A 20,485-nucleotide genomic window follows, 5' to 3' on the forward strand; every position below is an offset into this window, starting at 1 on the left:
ATACATCTTATTCTTTATAATTTTAAAAAAGACAAATGCATTCGTTTTCAAATAAACCATGTATCTCTCTCCCCATTTTTCTTTCTTCATCTACAATTTCCTGCTACCATGGCTAGTGTCAGAACTTTGCTATACATAATCCTTCAGTCTTCATGCCGTCACATTCCATAATCAGACTGATCCAGTATGTACCAGATGCTAGTTATAGGCCCTGCATGTGACACCAAACTAAGATCAGAAACTCCACGTCTTAACCATTCTTCTTTTTTAAAGTGTACTTGTGGGATTGGAAAAGCATCTTCACCCTGGGATGTGTCATGTTCTCACGCTCCAGGAAATGGCCATTCTGGAATTTATGGATGTGAACTAATTACCATCACCAAATGAAATCTTGCTACTTGCTGCTGGAATGGGACTTCTTGATAGTCAACAGATCTAGGTTTCAGGCTCTTTAATGCTGCCTGGGCTGCACAGAACCTGTCTGAGTACATGCAGCCTCTATAAACATGTCGTGGCTTGTCCTGGAAAGTCACACTACTTTATAACCATAATCGAACACCACTAAAGACAAAAAAAAAAAAAAAAAAAAAAAAAAAACAAAACCCAGACCAAGAACCACAGGAATGTTGCCAGTTCAAATCCTTCTACCTATGTAAGAAAGTGAAAGTATATAGCACAAGGGCATTGGCTAGAATAGAAGTCTTCGCTATCTTTTTCACAGAGTAAAACATAGCTTATTTCCTCTCTCAGGCTCCCTATCTCTGTATTGATGGTAAGCAGAATTCTAAGACTCCATCGTTATTGTAAACACGCCCTTGCAGTCCCCTCCCTTTACATGTTGGAAACCAATTTGACTGTATGATGGGCCTGCCATATGGCAAAGGGGAAAGTAACTTGCAGATATGATTCATATCCTGACCACAAATCAGTTGTAAGTGAATTCATCAAAAAGGAGAGATTTTTGAAAGGGCTCAATCAGCTCCAAGCTCTTAGGGCTGGACAGGCTCTCCCTTAAGTGAAAAGGTGCTCTCTTGTTGGTCTTCAGGAAGCTTACAGTCCTGTTATCAACTACTTCGGAAAAGCCAGTTAGGAACCAAGAACCTGAATTTTTCCAACTGCTTGGAAAAGTTCTCAAATTGCCCTTCTATCTAGTTCATATTTTTCTACCTTGTGTCAAAAACCTTTTGCAGAAGATGCAGTTAAACTGTGCTTGACTTCTGATCCATATAAACTGTGAGACACTGAAACCCTGAAACCTATTTAACTTTGGGACAGTAAATCATATGTGGCAAAAGAAAAAATCATATCACATTTCTCTATACACTAAATTTTGCATATATTTGTAGCGTAACATAGTCTATGTAACTCAATTTGATACTTTTGTAGCATCTACTCAATAGTAGCAACATATAAAGTATCTATGTCTGCCTCCAAAGACTTTAGAATGTTCTAGAAGAGAAACATCTGGAATGTAAGCATCCTCAGCACAAGACTATAGAGAATGCAAAGGCAAGGAGGCTGTGATCAAGGAAGTGAGAAACAGTGAAGGCATGTTGCTAGATGGTCTTTGCAACACTTGTTAGTCAAAGCTAATGTACTACCTGTTTGAATCAGAGGGGATCTCTCACACTCAGGGCAATGACCATCGCCATTTCTGTATCCCAGGTTAACAAGTGCATGCTGTTGCAAAAAGTAAGAGGGATTCATGGGTAATAACACTAGGTGGGATTATGTGGTGGCATTTGGAAGTAATTGGGAAAATGACCTCTGTGGAAGTGGTGTTCTATTCCTTTCCATTGTATTCTATCCTCCATCTCAACAGCTGTTTAATTTCTCTTTGTCTACTAGTGAGGGCTGTAATTCTTGTCCTCTTGTGGGAGAGAATGGCCCATGATTATTGCCTTTACTTTCTAACTGCAATTCTCACGTCTCAGCCCCTCACCCACACCCTGTCCATCAACTCCCCACTCCAGCATTCTAAGAAACAAGGTTGTTCAAGGTCACTAAAGAACTCTGTATCTACTAGACTTTTTTAAAGGTATAATCTCCTGAGATCTATTTGCAGCCCTTGCCATGCCAGCAGGCCTACTTCTTCACATAGTCAAAACCAGAAAAAAGTAAGTTTGCTAGTATTCTATTCCCAAAAGCCCACGGAGGTTTATGGTTTGTAGAATACATCATGACCCACTCAACAAAATATAATAATTTCTTAAAAATTTTCCAATTACACTACTATCCAACTGCATTCGTCTCATTTCTAACCACAATTTTCCGTAATGATGCTCATGTTGTTCAGTATGAGATGACTTCCTGTTAGCTCTCTGCTTGTGCAAAGCCTTTAGGGTTCCAGGCACAGTTCAAAGATTTCCTCTTTCATACCTCTTTTCCTAATTGCTCTACTAGAATTTCTTCCTTCAAACCTAGTTCACTTGAAACTCTAACACATGCTTGCCTCTCTGTGTTCTAGCACATACCTTGTTTAGTGTCTTTGAGACTCTTTACTCCACTACAAAATTGGAATTATGTATGCAAGTAATAATTAGTCAAATAATAGTTCCATATATAGGCTAGGGCCTGTACCTAGTACTTAGGAGATGTGAGTGATCATGACAGTGTCTTTTGCCTCTTTTATTCTAGACTTGAATCATCACAGAGGTAGATTGAATAAGGTGCTTGTTTGAATTAAGCCTCATGCTGTGCCTTCAAGACAACTTTCTTAGAACCAAATTGACTAGTTTTCCTCAGACGTCTTCTTTACTTAGCTTTCCGCATCACCACACCTTTCTTTTCTCATAGTCCGAATTTATCTCTTCATCAGCCTCTCTCTGTGTCTGTGGGTTTGGTAATCTAAGAGTTTCCTTCAGATGCCCCTTTTCTTTGGTTCCCTTCTATATGGGCTTGCTAACACTATGACTTCATTTCCACAAGCTGAACTCCTAGTCAAGTCCCAAATCGCAGTGTGTACTTCTGCATTCTTCTTGCGCTCCCTACTTTTTCCAGGCCCTGTAAAAGATGGGTATTCAGCATCTCTGGAATTACTTTCATTTTCTCTTCCCTTCACACATTTAGTACCAGTCACACTGCCTGTCAGCACCAGACTCTCAGAGTCTGTCACATACGTGCTTTCTTTCCACTAGCAATTTTAGACTTACTCTATAGTCCCTTCAAGGGCCTTGTCCCTGCATATCCCTGTCTCCAATTTTCCTTTCTCATCTACTCTACACATATTGCTGCCAAACAAATGATCCCCAAACAAGGGGATAATTCATATTTATCTTATTTATCTTGATTGGTTCCTGAATCCCTTTGGGGTATCACATTCTAGTTTCCTTAGCTTGGTATTAATGGGTACGTTAAACCTAGTTTTCAGTTGCTCTGTGAGGACCCTTCCTAGATCTTGTAAGTTCCAGTATGCATCCTCTTTTCACCGTGCCCAAGATGATCTAACTTCTATTGGAGTATGTTGTTTGCTGTGGTTTGAGTATGAAGCATCACCTATGGGCTTATGTATTTGAATATTTGGTCCTCGCTTGGTGATTTTATTTTGGAAGGTTGTGGGACCTTTGAAAGGTGAAGCCCTGCTGTAGGAATGGATCCATTAGAGGCTGGCCTTGAGGTTTTATAGGCTGGCTGGCTCCACTTCTTGTTTTCTCTCCCCTTCTTGAATAGGGGATAAAGTGTGACCAGATGCCTCCAACTCTTGGTGCTTGGTTTTCTGCATCATGGTGGACTTTGGCCCTTTTAAACTATGAACCAAAATAAACCTATCCCTCCTTTAGTTGCATTCTGTCAGGGATTTGGTGGCAGGAATAAGAAAACTACATAGCACAGTGGCTCATCCTTTTTGGTACTCCCTATTTGATGTATATCTAGGACACATAAATTGATATCTTACCATATCAATATCAAGTATGGAATAACTGCTCAGGCTGATCTTGAGAAGTCTAATAATATGCAAGATAGGATGAGACTGCTTCTCAGCAAATATAAGTATATTAATGCATAATACTGGTAATAGAAAGAACATAGACTAGAAAGGGCCATTGTTTGAATCAGCCTAGTTCTTTTAACATAGAGGCACATGGCTATGCAGAGATGGAGTAATGACATTTCTCATGTGAGCAGACCATGAACTAAGGAAAAAAGAACAGGAATTAGAAGCATATATCTAGTATCTAGAAGAATGTATCCACAGTATTGAGATGGTACTTATGTTGGAAAGGTGGGCTGTGCCAACAGCGGGCAAGGCTTGCCAAATAAAGGAGTTGAAAATTCAGATGAAAGGAAGAAGTAATGGCTACTGAATAAAGGATCCTGTATGCTCTGAGCTCAGCAACAAGAATATGTGGACAGCATATGTTCAGTGGATGGTCTATGGGTGTGTAGAAAATGGCTGTAGGGCAATATTACAGCAGGCTCTAATAATAATATACAAGGTCCCAGATTAGAGCAGGACCACTGGGAGCACAGAGAAGAGAATGCTGTACTGCGGCTGACATGCTGGCTGGAGAGCAGGGATGCAAAGGAGGGAGATGACAGATGATGTCATGCTTCTGAGCTTTAGAGCAGAGGAATGCACACGTCTGTGTTGTTGAAGAAATAAGAGTTTCTCACACGCTGAATTCTAACCATGGATGGGACAGACAGACGACTGGATCTAAAGGAGAACTTTAAGAAATATTTAGTTTATTTTGTATCTTTACATGTATCATCCTTGCATCTCTCAATTTATTGTCTATTCAAATATATTTCTCACTTATCTACTGGGTTGTAATAGTCTTTTCTAAAAAATAAATGGTGAAAAAATATCCAAATCCTCATCACATCTATGTACTTTGGATATTCTGTCTTAGTCTATCTATGACTTTTCTTCGTATTGTCTGTTCTATATTTTTTAAAAAGCCCAAATTTCCAGTTTGACAAAGCTTTATGTATAAAATTGTATCACTAATCAATGCTTCGGAATCCTTCCTAGGGGATGTTTTCTATACATCAAGGTCACGGAAGGTCTTACCGTTTCTTCTCAAAGTTTTCCAGCTTTAACTTATACACGTAGATCACATTCCACTTGGAGTTATCAGAAGATTGCAAATTTTAGGTTTCAAGCCTGGGACAAAAGACTGAGGTGTCACTTTAACATATTGAAGAACCTGGTCACCAGGTTCTCCCTGCATCCCTCAGGCTTTATCTGCTACAGGGCTCTCCTGGCTGGCATACCCAGCCTCCTACCCTAAATTCTTCAGGCCAGGGGCTGGGATGCCCTTCCCCCAGCTGCCCTTCCATATATAATCCAACCATTTTGGTTACCTGGTCTACTCCTTTGGGCCTCCTGGCTGCTCTACCTGGTTCCCCGCTCTTCCCTTTTCCTTCCTCTTGCCCGCTTGTGGCTCAGAAGCATGTACACTCTGGACTCTCCCAGATGTCCCTGCCTCCAGCTTTGTCTTCCTTTTATCTACAGTAAACCTCCTCCACCATACCTAGGAACAGTCATGTTCTTTCCCTTTTTTTTTAACTTCTTTTTTTCATTTTGCAAATTAAAGCCACAGGACATATCCTATACAATGACTAGAATGACTAAATGAAGAAGACTAACCATTCTAAGTGTTGGTAAGTATATAGAGAGTCAGAGCTTTCATGTGTTCCTACTGGAGAGAAAAACATGACAGTAACCTTAAAAGCCACTTTACAACTGAGGAGTCCTGGCTGGCCTGCAACTCATTATATAGATCAAGCTGGCCTTTTATTCAAAGAGATCTGCCTGCTTCTGCTTTGTGAATGCTGGGCCTGAAGGTGCACACCATTATGCTTGGCCGGCAATTCCATCATCTAGATATTTCCCAAGGGAGTAGAAGCAGGCATTCGTCCACCCAGAGATGTGTAAAGAATATGTAAAGCACCTTCATTATTCAGAGCCCCAATCTGAAAACACTTTAAGTAACCATCAAGAGATCTATGGCTAAGAAAATGGTGGATCATTTTTCTAGATATCCAATCATGGACTACTGCTTAAAAATAATAATAAAGGAATGAACTATTAGAAGAGGCAATGGCGTGAACAGCAACAATCTCAAAAACATCACACAAAGAGGAGAAACAAGATATATAGACTACATGATGTTGTACAATTCCATGCTAACCATGGAAGAAATGATAACATATATATATATATTAATATAATGTAATATATAATATAATAATACAAAAATATAATAAAATGACAGGAAGACCAACTAGTATCTAAAGCTAGAGATGCTAGGGCAGGAGTTACTGGAAAGGTACTAGGAACATTTTTCTTTTTAGAATGATGATTGCATTACATGCAGGTATAACATACTCAGATGTATGCATGTGTGGTGCAGGCAACTCAACTGTTTGCAAACCATTCTTAAGTAGAATTAAGGAAAGCAAGAAGTTCAACAGAGATATCAAGGCTAGGGTTTAAGCTTTGAGTGTAAAGTGACATGAAATCAATCGTACAGTAAATCCTGAAAAGATAAAGAGGTACATCTTTGGAGATAACTTTCCGGCCTACAATTAGAAGAGAAAGAAAGGAAAGGAGCGTGTGTTCAGAAAGAGTAGAATGGAGAGACTAGTGCAGTGGCTCCCAATGTTCCTAACGCTGTGACCCTTTAATACAGTTCTTAATGTTGTGGTGACCCCCAACCATAAAATTATTTTCATTGCTACTTCATAGCTCCAATCTTGCTACTGTTATGAATCGTAATATAAACATCTGGTCTGCAGGATATGATATATGACCCTGTGAAGGGGTCCTTTGACCTCACAGGTTGAGAACCACTGGAATGGTTCTAGTCATTCACTAGACAACAGAGTATCAATAAAGGCAAGGTACATGGGGCGGGCTGCCTTTACGTATGGCCCAACTGTCCCTGGTTGAATGAATATCCATGTCAAGCCATCCACATAGTGGCAAGTTGCTGTCCCTAGCTGAAGCTATAGGTAGCAGAATGGACTGAAGGAACGGTCCATGTGCTTTTTGTAATTGGAAGCACAGGTGAAAAAATCACGTGGTGTTCAGCATTTAGAGCGACTATTAAGCTTGAGCCCTCACGGAGGGTACTTGGCTGGGCATCAGAAGCACCGGTGTTATAGCTTAAGACTACTGGATGCAAAATAGCAAAACAGATTCACTGCTGATGAGGCCCTGGAAAGCAGCCAGTTAAATCGCATTACCACTGCGGTAGCAGGAAGAGAAGTGGGTGGATGACAGCAGCCCTGAAAGGTGAGGTGATGGGGAACAGTTCCAGTCAGTGTGGGCAGGAGATGGCAGGCAAGGCCAGGCTGAAGCACCACTTCAGATGATAACCACTGCTAGGGCGTTATCAGCGATGACAGCAGCACAGAGCCTGTGGAAGTGTGCTTTGTGTGCCTGCTGGAGGAGACTGGGAAACCTGGATGGGGTCACTGTAAACAGCTACTCACTGAAGCAAGCCTCATCAATGGGCCTGCTGCAGGACTGGCCACTGTGACATTTGAGCTGTCCCTTGAATTCTCCCCATGACAGCATAGGGAATGGGGTGGCTTTACGTACCAGCTGTCAAATCAAACAAGCTGATCTACCTTCCTTGGTATCCCAATAGAGCACATTAAAAAACAAAAACCTAAGAGATGAAATCAGTAGTGGATCCCAGAACTCTGCTTTAATAAAAGTATCTGTGGGGAGGACTATGCACCCCGAGGGCCAATTTAGGGACGGCCTGCTTATCAACAGCACCACACTGATTGCCACCAGTCTCAAAAGAATAAAACAAGTAAGGGACATGTTCAGGCAGTACAGGCAAGTAGGAAAAAAAAACCAGAACAGAAGGTGATGGTACTAAAGAAAGGTCAAGAATAGAGACAACAAAAAAGAAAAAGAGAGAGAGAGAGACAAAAGGCGAGATGTGTGGCAAAGGCAAAGTCTGTGGTTCTGGAAGATTGTCCACCTCCGTTTCAACATAAGGATGAATGTCACCTTCCTTACTATGTCCTTCAAAGACTTTTCCATAGGCTTCTTCTTCAAAGTCATTTTCTTGTGACTCAATGTAATTAATAGGCTGCTCTGAACTAAAAGGGAGTAAGAATTCTGCCTACCATGAGCCTGCTTTGTTCTGGGACTGGAGAGTCACAGGAAAAGAGACCATTTAACCAGGCAGATTGCACAGTATTAACAGACAGAGACAGCTAAGTAACGTATGAAAACGACAAGCAGACACAAGAATGGATTCATAGCAGAACAAGAGCTCATGATTAGTAGACAATTGGGAGGTTTAAGGAGAGGGTATAGGAACAGCTTGAAATAGCACAGAACTCAGAAGGGCGAGAGGATCCAGAGGCAAACAGAGGCAAGCAGTATACCAGGCAGAGGAAAAGGTGTGTGTGTGTGTGTGTGTGTGTGTGTGTGTGTGTGTGTGTGTGTTTGTGTAAAGATCTGGATGCAGGAAACACTGTGAATGATAAACTAAATTACAGGGACAAACTGTGTAAGTTCCTATCAGGAAATGAGCTTGGAGCAGATGTGGATGTTCCATCCATTCCTGTCCACCAAGCTGTAGATATCTGGCTAAGACACTGTGATTTACTGTAGAAGTCCTTCTGAAAATGGAGTGAAGACAGAATGGAGGTCCAACACATGGTAAAATGGTTGTTTGGCCTTAGTTAACTTGACGTGACATGCGAAGCCTGATATATGGTAACATGCCATATAAACAGACAATAGAAATAGACACGTTTTAAATGCACTCAGAGTTATATTGCAAATATTACTTATAGGCCTTTGTGACTAGTACTACTTACTTGTTCACGTTTATATGACTCTAGTTTTATTTGGCATGCATATTAAATTATTTGCTCCAGGACACACATTACTAACGTCACAGTGAATCCTGACAAATTCACTCACACTATGAACCAGCTCAATTCACGGTGTCACAGCAGAGCGAGCCACACCCTCTGACATGTCTGCCTACTCCTACTGGGCCAGTCCATCAGTGATTAACAACACCTCAAACAAGTTCTAGGTCACAGGAATGATCCAAAGATTTTAGGGAACACAATTGCAAAATTATGACAGGAATAGTTTTTTAGTCGCTACTATAGATTACTGTAGTTCCTGTACTTCAATGAGCCAGTCTAAGTCCTTACAAAAATAAAATTATAATAAAATTTGACTTCTAAGGCATTGAGTCATTTAACTTTGTCAAGTAAAGGGATTATGGACAACTATATATTGCTTTCAGGTAACAGCCTACTTCTCAGCCACGTATATTTCTAGTATTCACAATATATTATTATGTTATTTCTTCTCTGTCTTCTATTCCTCTCTCTCTCTCTCTCTCTCTCTCTCTGTGTGTGTGTATGTATGTATGTTTGTGTGTATGTGTGTGAGATAAAAAGCTTTAAATATAAGATAAAAGATAAGAGAGTGCAAATGGTTTCAGAATTTCTCCAGGTCAGCAGTTTAATTAAAGTGTTTCTCATTGAGGAAATCTTTCAACAGCCCAATATCTTCTTATTCTTTACTTCAACATTATCTAAGATCATTCAAAAGACAGACAGTGGAGGTATATGGACTCAGAAGATGCTGAGTTTCAATCTTTTTATTATAATTATAATATTCTCTTAAGTGAAAACCAAACAAAGAAAAATAAAGCCAAGTGCTGGAATGTAATTGACCACCACATTATTTTCTTGTGGTTTCTGCTCTAATTTCTTTATCGAATGTAACAGAAAGTGCCCCAAACCTGATAGTCAGCTATGCAATAAGGAATATATATATATTTGCTTCTGTAGGCAAGCTTTGCTTAATGACAACCTGTGTTTTGTACTGCAACGGTTATGTGTTAAGGAACTGACATTTAGAGCTATTTAAAAATATCTCTGTCTCCTTGTAAAGTACTCCAGCAAGGTAATTCTTGAGCTGCATTAACTATCAGACCATAGTGTTATTTACAGCCCTTATTTTCCTTCTATGGGCTTACTTAATATCCTTGAGATGCCAACGAAGTTTAACTAAATAAGCTCTGGGAACATAGCTTGGATCTTAATTCATTTGGTGGCTTTTATAGCTTATAGTTACGGCGCATCACCTATGCTTTGGAAGTTTACAGAATCCCTTAACACTTGTTCATTTTAAAGGAGTGGATTTCTTGGGGAGGATTTTTCTGCATAATAGGATTCCTGAAGGAAACCACAAGGACATGTAAAAATCCTTCCTGAAATGCAATCTCAGTGGCATGTAGTTAGCTTAAGTTACCACCCAGACCCCAGAATACTGCTAGAATTATATTGCACACTTGCTTAAATTCAGTATTAGCTATAGTACTACAGTTTGTAACAATACTTTAAAATAGTTTTCTGTCTCACAAGATGAGCAGATAATATAAAATACTTACATACATAATTTTAAAGTTCAATGGAATGTGTTAATTATAGAAAAGAACTAAGGCTTGGATTTACAATAAAATAATTTGTAATAATTTACCAAAAATAATATAAAAAAATCATCAGGTAACGATACTATAAAACACGATGAAATAATTACATGCCTGTAACTCCTAGAGGGGTCACTGGACTTTAGACAGCCAAAAGATTATTTTTTAATCAGGAACAAAAACCAAAGACTAGATTTTTAGACAAATTTTATAATAAAAGCTAAACTTTTTTTATAGTTGAGAGACATACAAAATGTACACACACACACATACACGCACACACACACAAACATACACAGTTCTAGGTCACATAGCCATAAAGTTTTCTTTTATATGCATGTCCTAGGGATTTTGAAATTTTGTGGGATGCAGTGCCTGGTCCTGTCCCTGTACCCAAGTTTTTTAGCACACTAAAAATAGCCCAACAGATACTCACTGTATCCTATAGGGGGCATTACAAACTGTTCTACAGACTATTGCTTTAGGCAAACCACATCACTTTAGACGAAAAAGAAATACATACATACATACATACATACATACATGTATACATACATACAAACATACATACAAACATACATTTCTACTATTTTTAAAATGAAAATTGAGTTAAAATGATAATCTAACATGGTGGACTAAGCTAAGCTAAAGTGAAGGATGTTTTGTTTAATGACAGTGCAGATGCTTGCCTCATATGAGCGTGTGTGAGTAACCCTTCTTGCTAAGGGTCTCTGCCTCAATAGATTCTGTCATTACTATTGTGATGACATCAGCATGACACAGTCTTTACCGTTGAGAATACTCATCAGAATTGAACCTTTCTTTCTTGCAGACTTTCCATTTCACAGAAGTCAAGGACTTCACTTAACATTTCAGCCATGCCTCTCTGAAGTTTAAGAAAAACTGAGTCAACAGCTAGTGGAAGCTGACTCACGTAGCCCGTTCATTCACAGAGTGTGCTACTTTTGAACATGGTTGCATATCTGAGTAGAGGAAGACCATTTAAAAGAAACGGCAGAAGTAAATAACTCTTCACTTATCAAGCTGGCTGATGTAGGAAGAACTTGAATTATATTAAAATCGCATTCCAGGTATTCAATCATCTACAGTATAAATCACAATACGACTGTCTCTGAGCGCATGCACACTTTATCACTCGTTTCCAGTCTTTTGCTGTAGTAAGCAGTGGTGGAAGGGATGTGAAGCATCTATTTCATTCTCATGAGGCCAAACCATAAAACTGGAAATGTCTCCTGACAACACCGACACCGCTATCCTCTCCAGCCTGTATAACTTCCTTGGACAACGCTCTTATCTACAAAAGCCTCCGATTTCTTATTCATACAACAGGAATAGCAATTGTTCTTATTTGTTTTCACAAGCTTATTGGTGATTTGTATAATGCACAACACCCATAGGTGTGCCGAGTGCTCAACAGATGTGGTGATCAGTAATGCAAGATCTGTTCTTCACACGCCCTGGATCACTGTGTTCCTAAAGGGTCTCTTCACCTGTTTCTTGCCATCGACTTTCTTGACATGAACAATCATGACACTGATGTAGGGCAATGTCATTATCTTCATTTTTCAGCCACAGGAAGGAAAACAAAGTTATCCAACTACACTTTTCTTGATTGATGCACGCATCCATATTAGGTGCTCATTACATCATCGCTAGCTGTTTAGTTACTGCTAGCTGTTTAGTTACTACCTCCTGAGGTTTAAGGTCACCCTGTTCAAAGTGTTTCTGCAGCTAGCTGTCTTCATAGCTGCTGATGTCACATCAGCAGTAAGACAGTCATAGTAGTTGAGTCTTGCTTTATCATAGTTCCCTTTTCAGTGTTCATGTAATATTTCATTTGAAAAGGACCCTTGTGTTAGAAGGTTTGAAATTTATTTTCAGGGTTCAGATTCTGCAAGCGTGGGATAAATACCATACTACTTTGAATAGTGTAAAGTTTTGAAACATGACATCTACACAGTTGCTTCTAGCATAAATTGGTTTAGTCTTGAGCAAAACTCCATGCCACTTTTTTTTTTTTTTTTTGAGAAAGTGATTTTTTCCTGGTCATAACCTCAATACAGTACTGCACAGATCCAAATTACCCTACATCTTTGTCAGGTCCACTTTCCATATACAGGACAAAGATGTGTGAGTAACTATACCAGGGCCTTGGGAATTCACCTTGTCACTGGGAAAGTAAGCAGAAGGCCCTGGAGATAACCAGAACAGGTGAGAGATTTGAATGAAGTGCTTTAAAGAGAAGTAAAGAGAGGAAGCCTCACACAGCCCTGCCTTTAATCATCCTGATTGGGACACGTTAGTTGAGTGTTCAATGATAAACTAGTATATCAGGGTGAGTGGGAGCCCAGCAAGACATAACACCACTAGGGAAGCACTAGTTGGCTTTGATAGAGATTTCAGGATAAGTGTTCATGGACTTAAATTCAAGCAGTGAATTGGTGGAGACGGAGATCATTGTGTCAGGATCACAGTAAGAGTTCTTATTTGAATGTGACTTCCCATAGCAGGTGTGTAGAATAGGAATTGAATGTAGAGTGAGAGGAGCGATCAAGGTGATACCCAGGAAAATAGGACCTCACTTTGAGAAATGAATAATAATGAAAAACTTGATCAGCCTGTAGAGAATAAGGAGCAGGGAGAAGGCTGAGAAGCATGGGAGGGGGAGGCAGAAGTTGTCAGACTACAGAGGCTGGTGAGCAGTAACGGGCAGAAATACGTGACTTCATGAAACTCAATGATAACTCTCTCAGTATCAAGATGTGCCCAGCCAGTTTTAAGAAGATAATTTTAGCAGTGCACGGAGATGGAAATCAGAGCAGAAGACCCTAGATTGTCAAGAGGCATGAAGAGAAGGCAGGGTCCAGGTTATGTATTTTTCAACTCTGAAGGAGATGTGAAGGTAGATGATAGAAAGGTAGTTTGACCAGGGTAATTTCAGGGGAAGACCATTTTAGACCATGGAACAGCACATTGGCATTCCTTTAGCACCTATGACATATATAACTTTGCTAAGCCCTTCCTGATATGTGATGTAGGCTAAGAGCAGGGCTGAAGAAAAGCAAGGTCAACAGAAAAGTAAGAAGGTTAGATGAGGGGCCAAGGAAACACGCCACCAGCTTCCCTGGAACAGGTACCAGAGAACTGGGCTTAAAGAATATAATGCACATATATTCAGCTACAAAGTTTCTGGAATTTTCTCTGAGTGACTGACCTAAATACAGGGCTTTTTGAAAATAGAAATGGAAACTTGTTAAAACGACAGTGTGAATTTAATAATAGCTAACATTTCAAGTGTGGTTTCTTTGTGCTAGACGCCCTGCTATACTTTGTACACGCCGATGCTTTTACCTACCAACCTAGTGACGAGAGCACTATTTAAGATCCTATCTTTGTAACAGGAGGGAATGGATACATAAACAATTAATATGGCCAAGGTCACACAGACACTATGCTGGAGATACAGGATTGGGATTCATGCAGCCTGTGCCCATAAATTGTGTCTATTTCTGAATCAAAGTGTTTATCCTCAAACATTTCTGCATCAATAACACAGCTATCCGTAGACCTCTTAGTCCTATTCTAGACTGTGAGTGAGGATTTGGTCGTTTTGCTGTACATGAGGAAAGGTGCACTTTACTTCAAGAAGCTCATGAATATCAAAACCTTAATCGTAGCTATTTGGATGACATGAGTTCATGCTTTACAAACCAACCATGGCCTTAGTCACATTAAAATCAAAGTTGCAAAATAAAGAAGCATTCTGGAAATCCTTGTCTGCTTCATTTAGATAAGAGTGTGCAGAATGAATTGAAAGATAAAAATGCTCAGAGAATTTACCATTTCCTTCTCCTCCCCCGCTCTCTCCTTTTACATGTAAGCCCCACGGTGGTATGGATGATATCATCAGGCAATTTAGTTTGAATATGCTCCACACTGGACTGTGTAGATTACCTAACTAATGACATGCACACTCCTTGCCATTGTGACACCTCTCTTCTTCCAAGTGGGAATTTCAAGTGACAGACTAAAGCTGTTTGCTATCAATTTTGCAAAAACCACATCTGCCAGATAGCCAAGATTTAGTTCAGAGACCAAAATATATTAATATTCTAATTTGTTACCTGTCATTAGCATCTTATTGTGTTATGCCAAGTCAAAAGTGATAACTTTTATATAGCATATGCCCCTGTAGGAATTTGAGTTTAGGGACATATTTTATTTTGCTCATTGTTGCTTCCTGTCTGAAAAATCCTATTAGAAATTTCAATTACACAGGCAATAAAAGTTTCAGTGGATTAAAAGGAAAAATGTAGATTATTTACTGCTAGGTATTTTTTAATAAAGCTACATGACTGGATAAAAATATATTTTTTCTGAAACCTATTTACTTTAAAATATTTTAGACATTTACTCGTTCCATTTTATAACATCAAGGAAAACAGTAGCAACATAATACTTTGTATAGATCCTTAGGGATCCTCTTGTTTCTATCCTTGGAGGTGACAGGTTAAAAGCAAAACTCTTTGGAGGAAGGCATGGCTATCTGGTATCATTTCTAGCACCGAATAATGGGATATAGACTAGGGAATATCTTGGGATGAAGTAAGAAAAGCTAGCCAAGGCAAACCAATCAAGGGGGTTCCATATGAAATCTTTGGCAGTTGATTATTTTTCTTCTGATGAGCAGGAAAAAAAACCATAATGTCTGAATCTTCGAGAGAAAGAAGCAGAGGACATCTTAAAGATGGAAATATTTTGCTTTGTAAAAGTGAATAGCATTTCACAGAAATGGGATTTTAACATATACAATGTAAAATCTGGGTTTTAATTTGGTAGCACCTTAAGGCTACAGAATCTAAGAGAGAGTGTATAGGATAGAAGTTGAATTGATCTTTGTTCATTCATTTCTTGGTCAAATATATATTGAGAGCCCTCTGAGTAAATTTCATCATGAACGATGTGACTACTCACGAAACATGTATAACTTACTTTCCATGTAGAACTTTTATTATTCTGGAAAGATTCAGAGTAATTAAAAATCACATGTTAAACAATACAACTACATATGTTATTGTAGATGGTACTAAATAATATGCTAAGATAAAGGGCAAGACTGAGGGCCAGGGCATGCTGGCAACAATGGATGAGTGAGTTACACGGATTGTAAATACTGGGCTTGGATGGACCCTAAGTAGGAGGATGACACTGTATGAACATGAAAAAGGTGAGGACATGAGCTATGCTGCTAACTGGGAGCACATTTCAGATTGATGGGGCACAAGGCTTGCTATGTGCCCCAGACTCTTTACTCTTCCAGAGGAGACAGTTACACATGAGGCAGGATACATGTCTCACTGTTTCTTTAATTGTTTCCTCTGATAGCTTATGGCACGTTTCTCTTAGGGCAACTATTTTGATAAAGTAGTCTTTAAGCCAGAGTTTAAATCTCTAATGCATGGACATGCTTTGCATCTAGAATTTCTAACCTCAACGTTATATAAAAAGCACTTTGACTTTTATAAGAGTCCATTAACTAGGCAATAGAGCAAAAAGAGGAACTGTGATTTTGTTCTTGCTCAAGGGCTTGAGCTACTGGACCATCTCTCTCCTTCCATTTCTTCTCCAATGGGGCTTCCTGTTGAGAATAGTAATTACCAGCAACTCTGTTAGAGCAAGCTTCAGAGGAAGCCGCATTTGTGAACAGTGTGGACATAGGAACACATTTCTAGTCTTTGAGGCATGAGAAAATCTTATAATTTCATAATGTTATCATTCATCTGGAATATTCCAAAAGCTTGTTTTTCTTCTCTTCTTGAATTGGGTTCATCCAAGTTATCCTCAGATCCCAATATCTTATGCTACATAGAAATTCAATTTCTGCCTGTCTTGTTCTAATTAAGGGCATACGTTTAAGCAAATTTTAAGAGGCCAGCATCATGCTAGCATGAAAGCCCAGGAGCTCACAATAAATGAATAAAAAGCTACCAGATGCCAATCACTGTTCCTGGTTACTGTGTGCAGGGCTTTTCTTGAACAACTGAGTTCAGGAGCATGTAAAGAAAGGTTAGTCACCATCTGGGCTTGATTAATTTCAGGAAAGGAAGGACAGTTCAATCTTTGTAAACTGATATATATGATAAGTGTATTAAGAGGACAAAGTGTAAAGCGATATGATTATTTGAAAAGAAAAGAATTTGAAAATAATTGAATATTCTTAAAAATGCTCAACAAGTTAGGTATATAAGAATTATACTTCAATATGATAAAGGGTGTGCATGACGGCCCCAGAGTTAGTATTTACAAACTTCTATAATGCAGGAAGCAAAGACGCACAATCATGAAACAGTATGGCAGGTCTTCACCAGAATAACAGGGCAAGAAAGAGAGATAAAAGGCACCCAAAGTGGGCAAGAAGAAAAGATTTTCCTTGTTTGCACATGGTATGATCATATAAAGAGACTCAGAGAGTCCTTCCCAAACTTTTAGAAGTATTGAATGGACTCACTAGTTAAATGACCCAACATTAATGTACAAAGATCAGAATTATTTAGACGCACTATCTCAACGATAAACCAAGAAAACGATCCTTTGCCAATACTAAGAAAACATTCCAAATTTACCTTCATTGTTTATTTTACTATTATTACTGTGTGCGTGAACATAGTGCATGTATACACACACACACACGCTCACATATGCCACAGAGCCCATGTGAAGGTCAAAGGACCTGAGCTTGAAGGGGCTTGAGGAGAAGGTGAGGGAAATGATCAAAGGATACAAACTTTGATTTAGAGAGGAAAGGAAATTCAAGAGCCTTATTGCATGACATGGGCTGTAGTAATTCTGAGCTAAGACAGTGAATGTTGGATGTTGTCAGTAAAAAATTGTTCTAGGTGAGGCAGTGCCCACGTGATACTTAGTAGGTCAATATACTGTATTCATAGCTGAAAATACTGTCATTATACACAGTAAATATATCTGTAAATATACAAATAAAATGTGAAAAGTTAAATACCACAGGTTAGACTTAGTGTTACATTTACTCTAATAAGCCTAGCCATAGGCTTTGTGTTTCTCATTGATAAGAAATTAAAAGTAGGTAAAAGCTTTTGGAATATTGAAAAGTCAGTGACAGAAAGACAAGTTTTAAAAATACTAACAAAGGAAAGAAAATCAAGCTTGAAATAGTGGGAAGTTATCAGCTAATATAGTCTTTCCTATATAACAACTCCATCAGTACAAATCTAAGCTTCATATAATACAACCTATAGGCATTATTATTATCAGAGAAATGGAAAAATGAAGGACCAACCTCCATTATACCCAGCACACATAATTTCATTATAAACTGTGCTATTATTTATAAAAACACAGATAAAGAAAAAAATCATATTCCATTTCCAAAATCACTTATCATTGGAGTACTACCATACATACTAGCAAGAAGAATAGCATTGAATTCAGCTGATTTTCCAATGCTATTAATGGATTGCTCAATCTTTTCTTTTTACTTAAAGTGAAGATAGTATACTCACATGGAATTTTATGCAGTTCATTCATAAACTTCTGCTTCAGCTTGGAAAAGGCATCTTCCTTCCCTTCCCCGGGACTGGCTGGCTCAGTGGCATTGTGTGGGACAAGGGTTGCAACAGTGGTGACAGGGGCGGCCAGGGCCTCAGGATGACTGGCACTCACCATTTTTGGTTCAAGCGAAACTGTGATGGGGGAAACAAAGGGAAAGCCAATTCAGAACGCCATGCCTGACCTCATATTACAGGTGTGTACCCAAGATGAAAACACACTGCCCACACTGCACCTGCTCACTGGGTAAGCAGGCTGTCATTAGCATATTACTTTATGTTGGCTTATGAAATATTTATGGAACCACAGAGAGTGGAGAGCTCCTTCCGGGAAGGCTAAGACCAAATGTAGTTACTGACTAGCATTCTCTCCCGACAATACCATGTAAGTCCTCAAACCTATTAGCTATGTATACGAGCCCAATTTTCCTGGGTAAATTTAATTTTTAATGATATCTTCCCAAAGTGTGTAGAAAAAGATGGTTGATGACAGCCATGTTCTATACTCTAAGCATCTTGGATTATTTTCAAAGAAACCCCCCCCACAAATTGTGGCTATTAGTGTTGGGAATGTTGCTAAGTGATAGCATACATACATTCAAACTGTTAGAGACTTTTAAAATAACAGTATACAATAGCATAATATTGGAAGCCTAGGACACAATAAACATTATACAGCAGATGTTTCTTGAATCTCTTATCAAGGATCAGTTTTATCCCTAGTAAGTTTTTGACCTTTACTGGAGGTGATACTCTGATCAATAATTTACCTGTTCTGCTAGGCGGTATTTTTAGGTCACTGTAAATGCGGCATAATTGACTCCATACATCAAGACACTGATAATGAAACATGCCTTGTCTGCTTAATTATTTAAATTCACCTAGCTTCATTATCTTATTGAAATATTTTATTAAATTCACTCATTCAATCGTTTTAAATGCGTATTTACCTTTGAACTAAAAAAAAACAAAACAAAAAAAAAACCACTCAATTAATTCTAAGGTTGCAAATGAAAAACATTTTGGCTTGGAATCGTGAAGATAGTAATTTCAGTCTTATTCTCCAGCTAAATAAATTTTGGAAACTTGTCTGACTTCTCAATTTGATGCTTATAAAGTGGGAAGAAAGAAACTTGCTCTCTGTCTTGCTCAGGGTTGACTACTGCTGTGATCAAACCATGAGCAGAAGCGACCTGGTGAGGAAAGGGTTTATTTTACGTATGCTCCCATATTAGAGAACAGCATTGAAGGAAGTAAGGGCGGGAACTCCAACAGGGTAGGAACCTGGAGGCAGGAAGTGATGCAGAGGCCATGGAGCCATACTTGTTACTGCCTTGTTCTTCATGGCTGCTTAGCTTGCTGTCTTCAAGCACCCAAGGATTATCAGCCTAGGGGTGTCCTCACTTAGAAAGGGCTCAACCCTCCCACATTAAACACTAAGAGAAAATGCCCTATGGCTTGTCTACAGCTGCATCTTATGGAGGATGTTCTCAATTGAGGTTTCCTCCTTACAGATGACTCTAGCTTGTGTCAAGTGGACATAAAAACTAGCTAGGACAATTGACAACTTTGTGAGCTTGACAGACCAATACAATACCAGCTAACAATAACCTTTTCCCCTTTGTTTATCCTTCAAATATCACATTAATAATCATCACAATATAAAACATATTTAAAACTTAAAACTCCCAGGTTTTAAAAATTTGAATATTTTAAAACTTTAATTTCTTTAAAATTCAACATCGATTTATGAATCCAAAGTCTCTTTAAAAACTTCCTCGTCTCTCAACTATGGGCTCCTACAAAAATGAAAGTAAATTAAATACTTTCTTATTCCAAGAGGGAAGAACCAAGGCAGAGTCACAAGCTAGACAAAGAAAAATGAACTCTAACGGTGCAAATAACTCGGTGTCTGATGTCTGTCATTCCCTCACACTCGTTTCTGTTCCTAAGGGCTTGCCACTGCACCTACAGTGAGTCTCATGGCTGAAGTCAACTCTGCTGCTGCTGCTGCTGCTGCTGCTGCTGCTGCTGTTGCTGCTGCTGTTGCTGGGCTGCACTTGTGCCAAGAGCCTTTCTTAGACACTCTTCATGGTGCCCTGCCCCAACATCTCTGAATGGACCCTTATATCCCGGGGTTTCCACTGCCATTGAGTTTAAACCTTCACTTCTGGTTTCTCACAATGCCAGCCCTCAGCTGCCTTGAAAAATAGTATCAATTTGGAGCCTCTTATGCATGCCCAGTTTTGACTAGAATGAGGTACAGCCTAAGTCACCACTCCAAACTTCTGTGCATTTACCCTAAGGAAACAATTGCCAGATGATTTCACCTTAAAGATGCTGGTCTCTTCATAATCATCGCTAATTGGCTTTTGTATATGTGTCTGTTGTGTGTATGTTCTCGTTCTCTCTCTCTCTCTCTCTCTCTCTCTCTCTCTCTCTCTCTCT

The 20,485-nt window shown here is 39.0% G+C and overlaps 1 protein-coding gene across 1 annotated transcript in view; it reads right to left on the bottom strand.

The window, feature by feature from the left end:
• Window positions 1–20,485, bottom strand: part of Syt1 (synaptotagmin 1) — a 502,043-nt gene that overhangs the window by 165,082 nt on the left and 316,476 nt on the right. The window contains exon 4 of the mRNA XM_028754572.1: window positions 17,993–18,172. Within this exon, the coding sequence (XP_028610405.1) occupies window positions 17,993–18,155 (163 nt within the window). The 5' untranslated portion in view covers window positions 18,156–18,172. The remainder of the gene's footprint in view (window positions 1–17,992; window positions 18,173–20,485) is intronic.

Source organism: Grammomys surdaster, unplaced genomic scaffold, assembly GCF_004785775.1.
Source record: "Grammomys surdaster isolate TR1022 unplaced genomic scaffold, NIH_TR_1.0 126028, whole genome shotgun sequence".
In the NCBI taxonomy this organism is placed as follows: Eukaryota; Metazoa; Chordata; class Mammalia; order Rodentia; family Muridae; genus Grammomys; species Grammomys surdaster.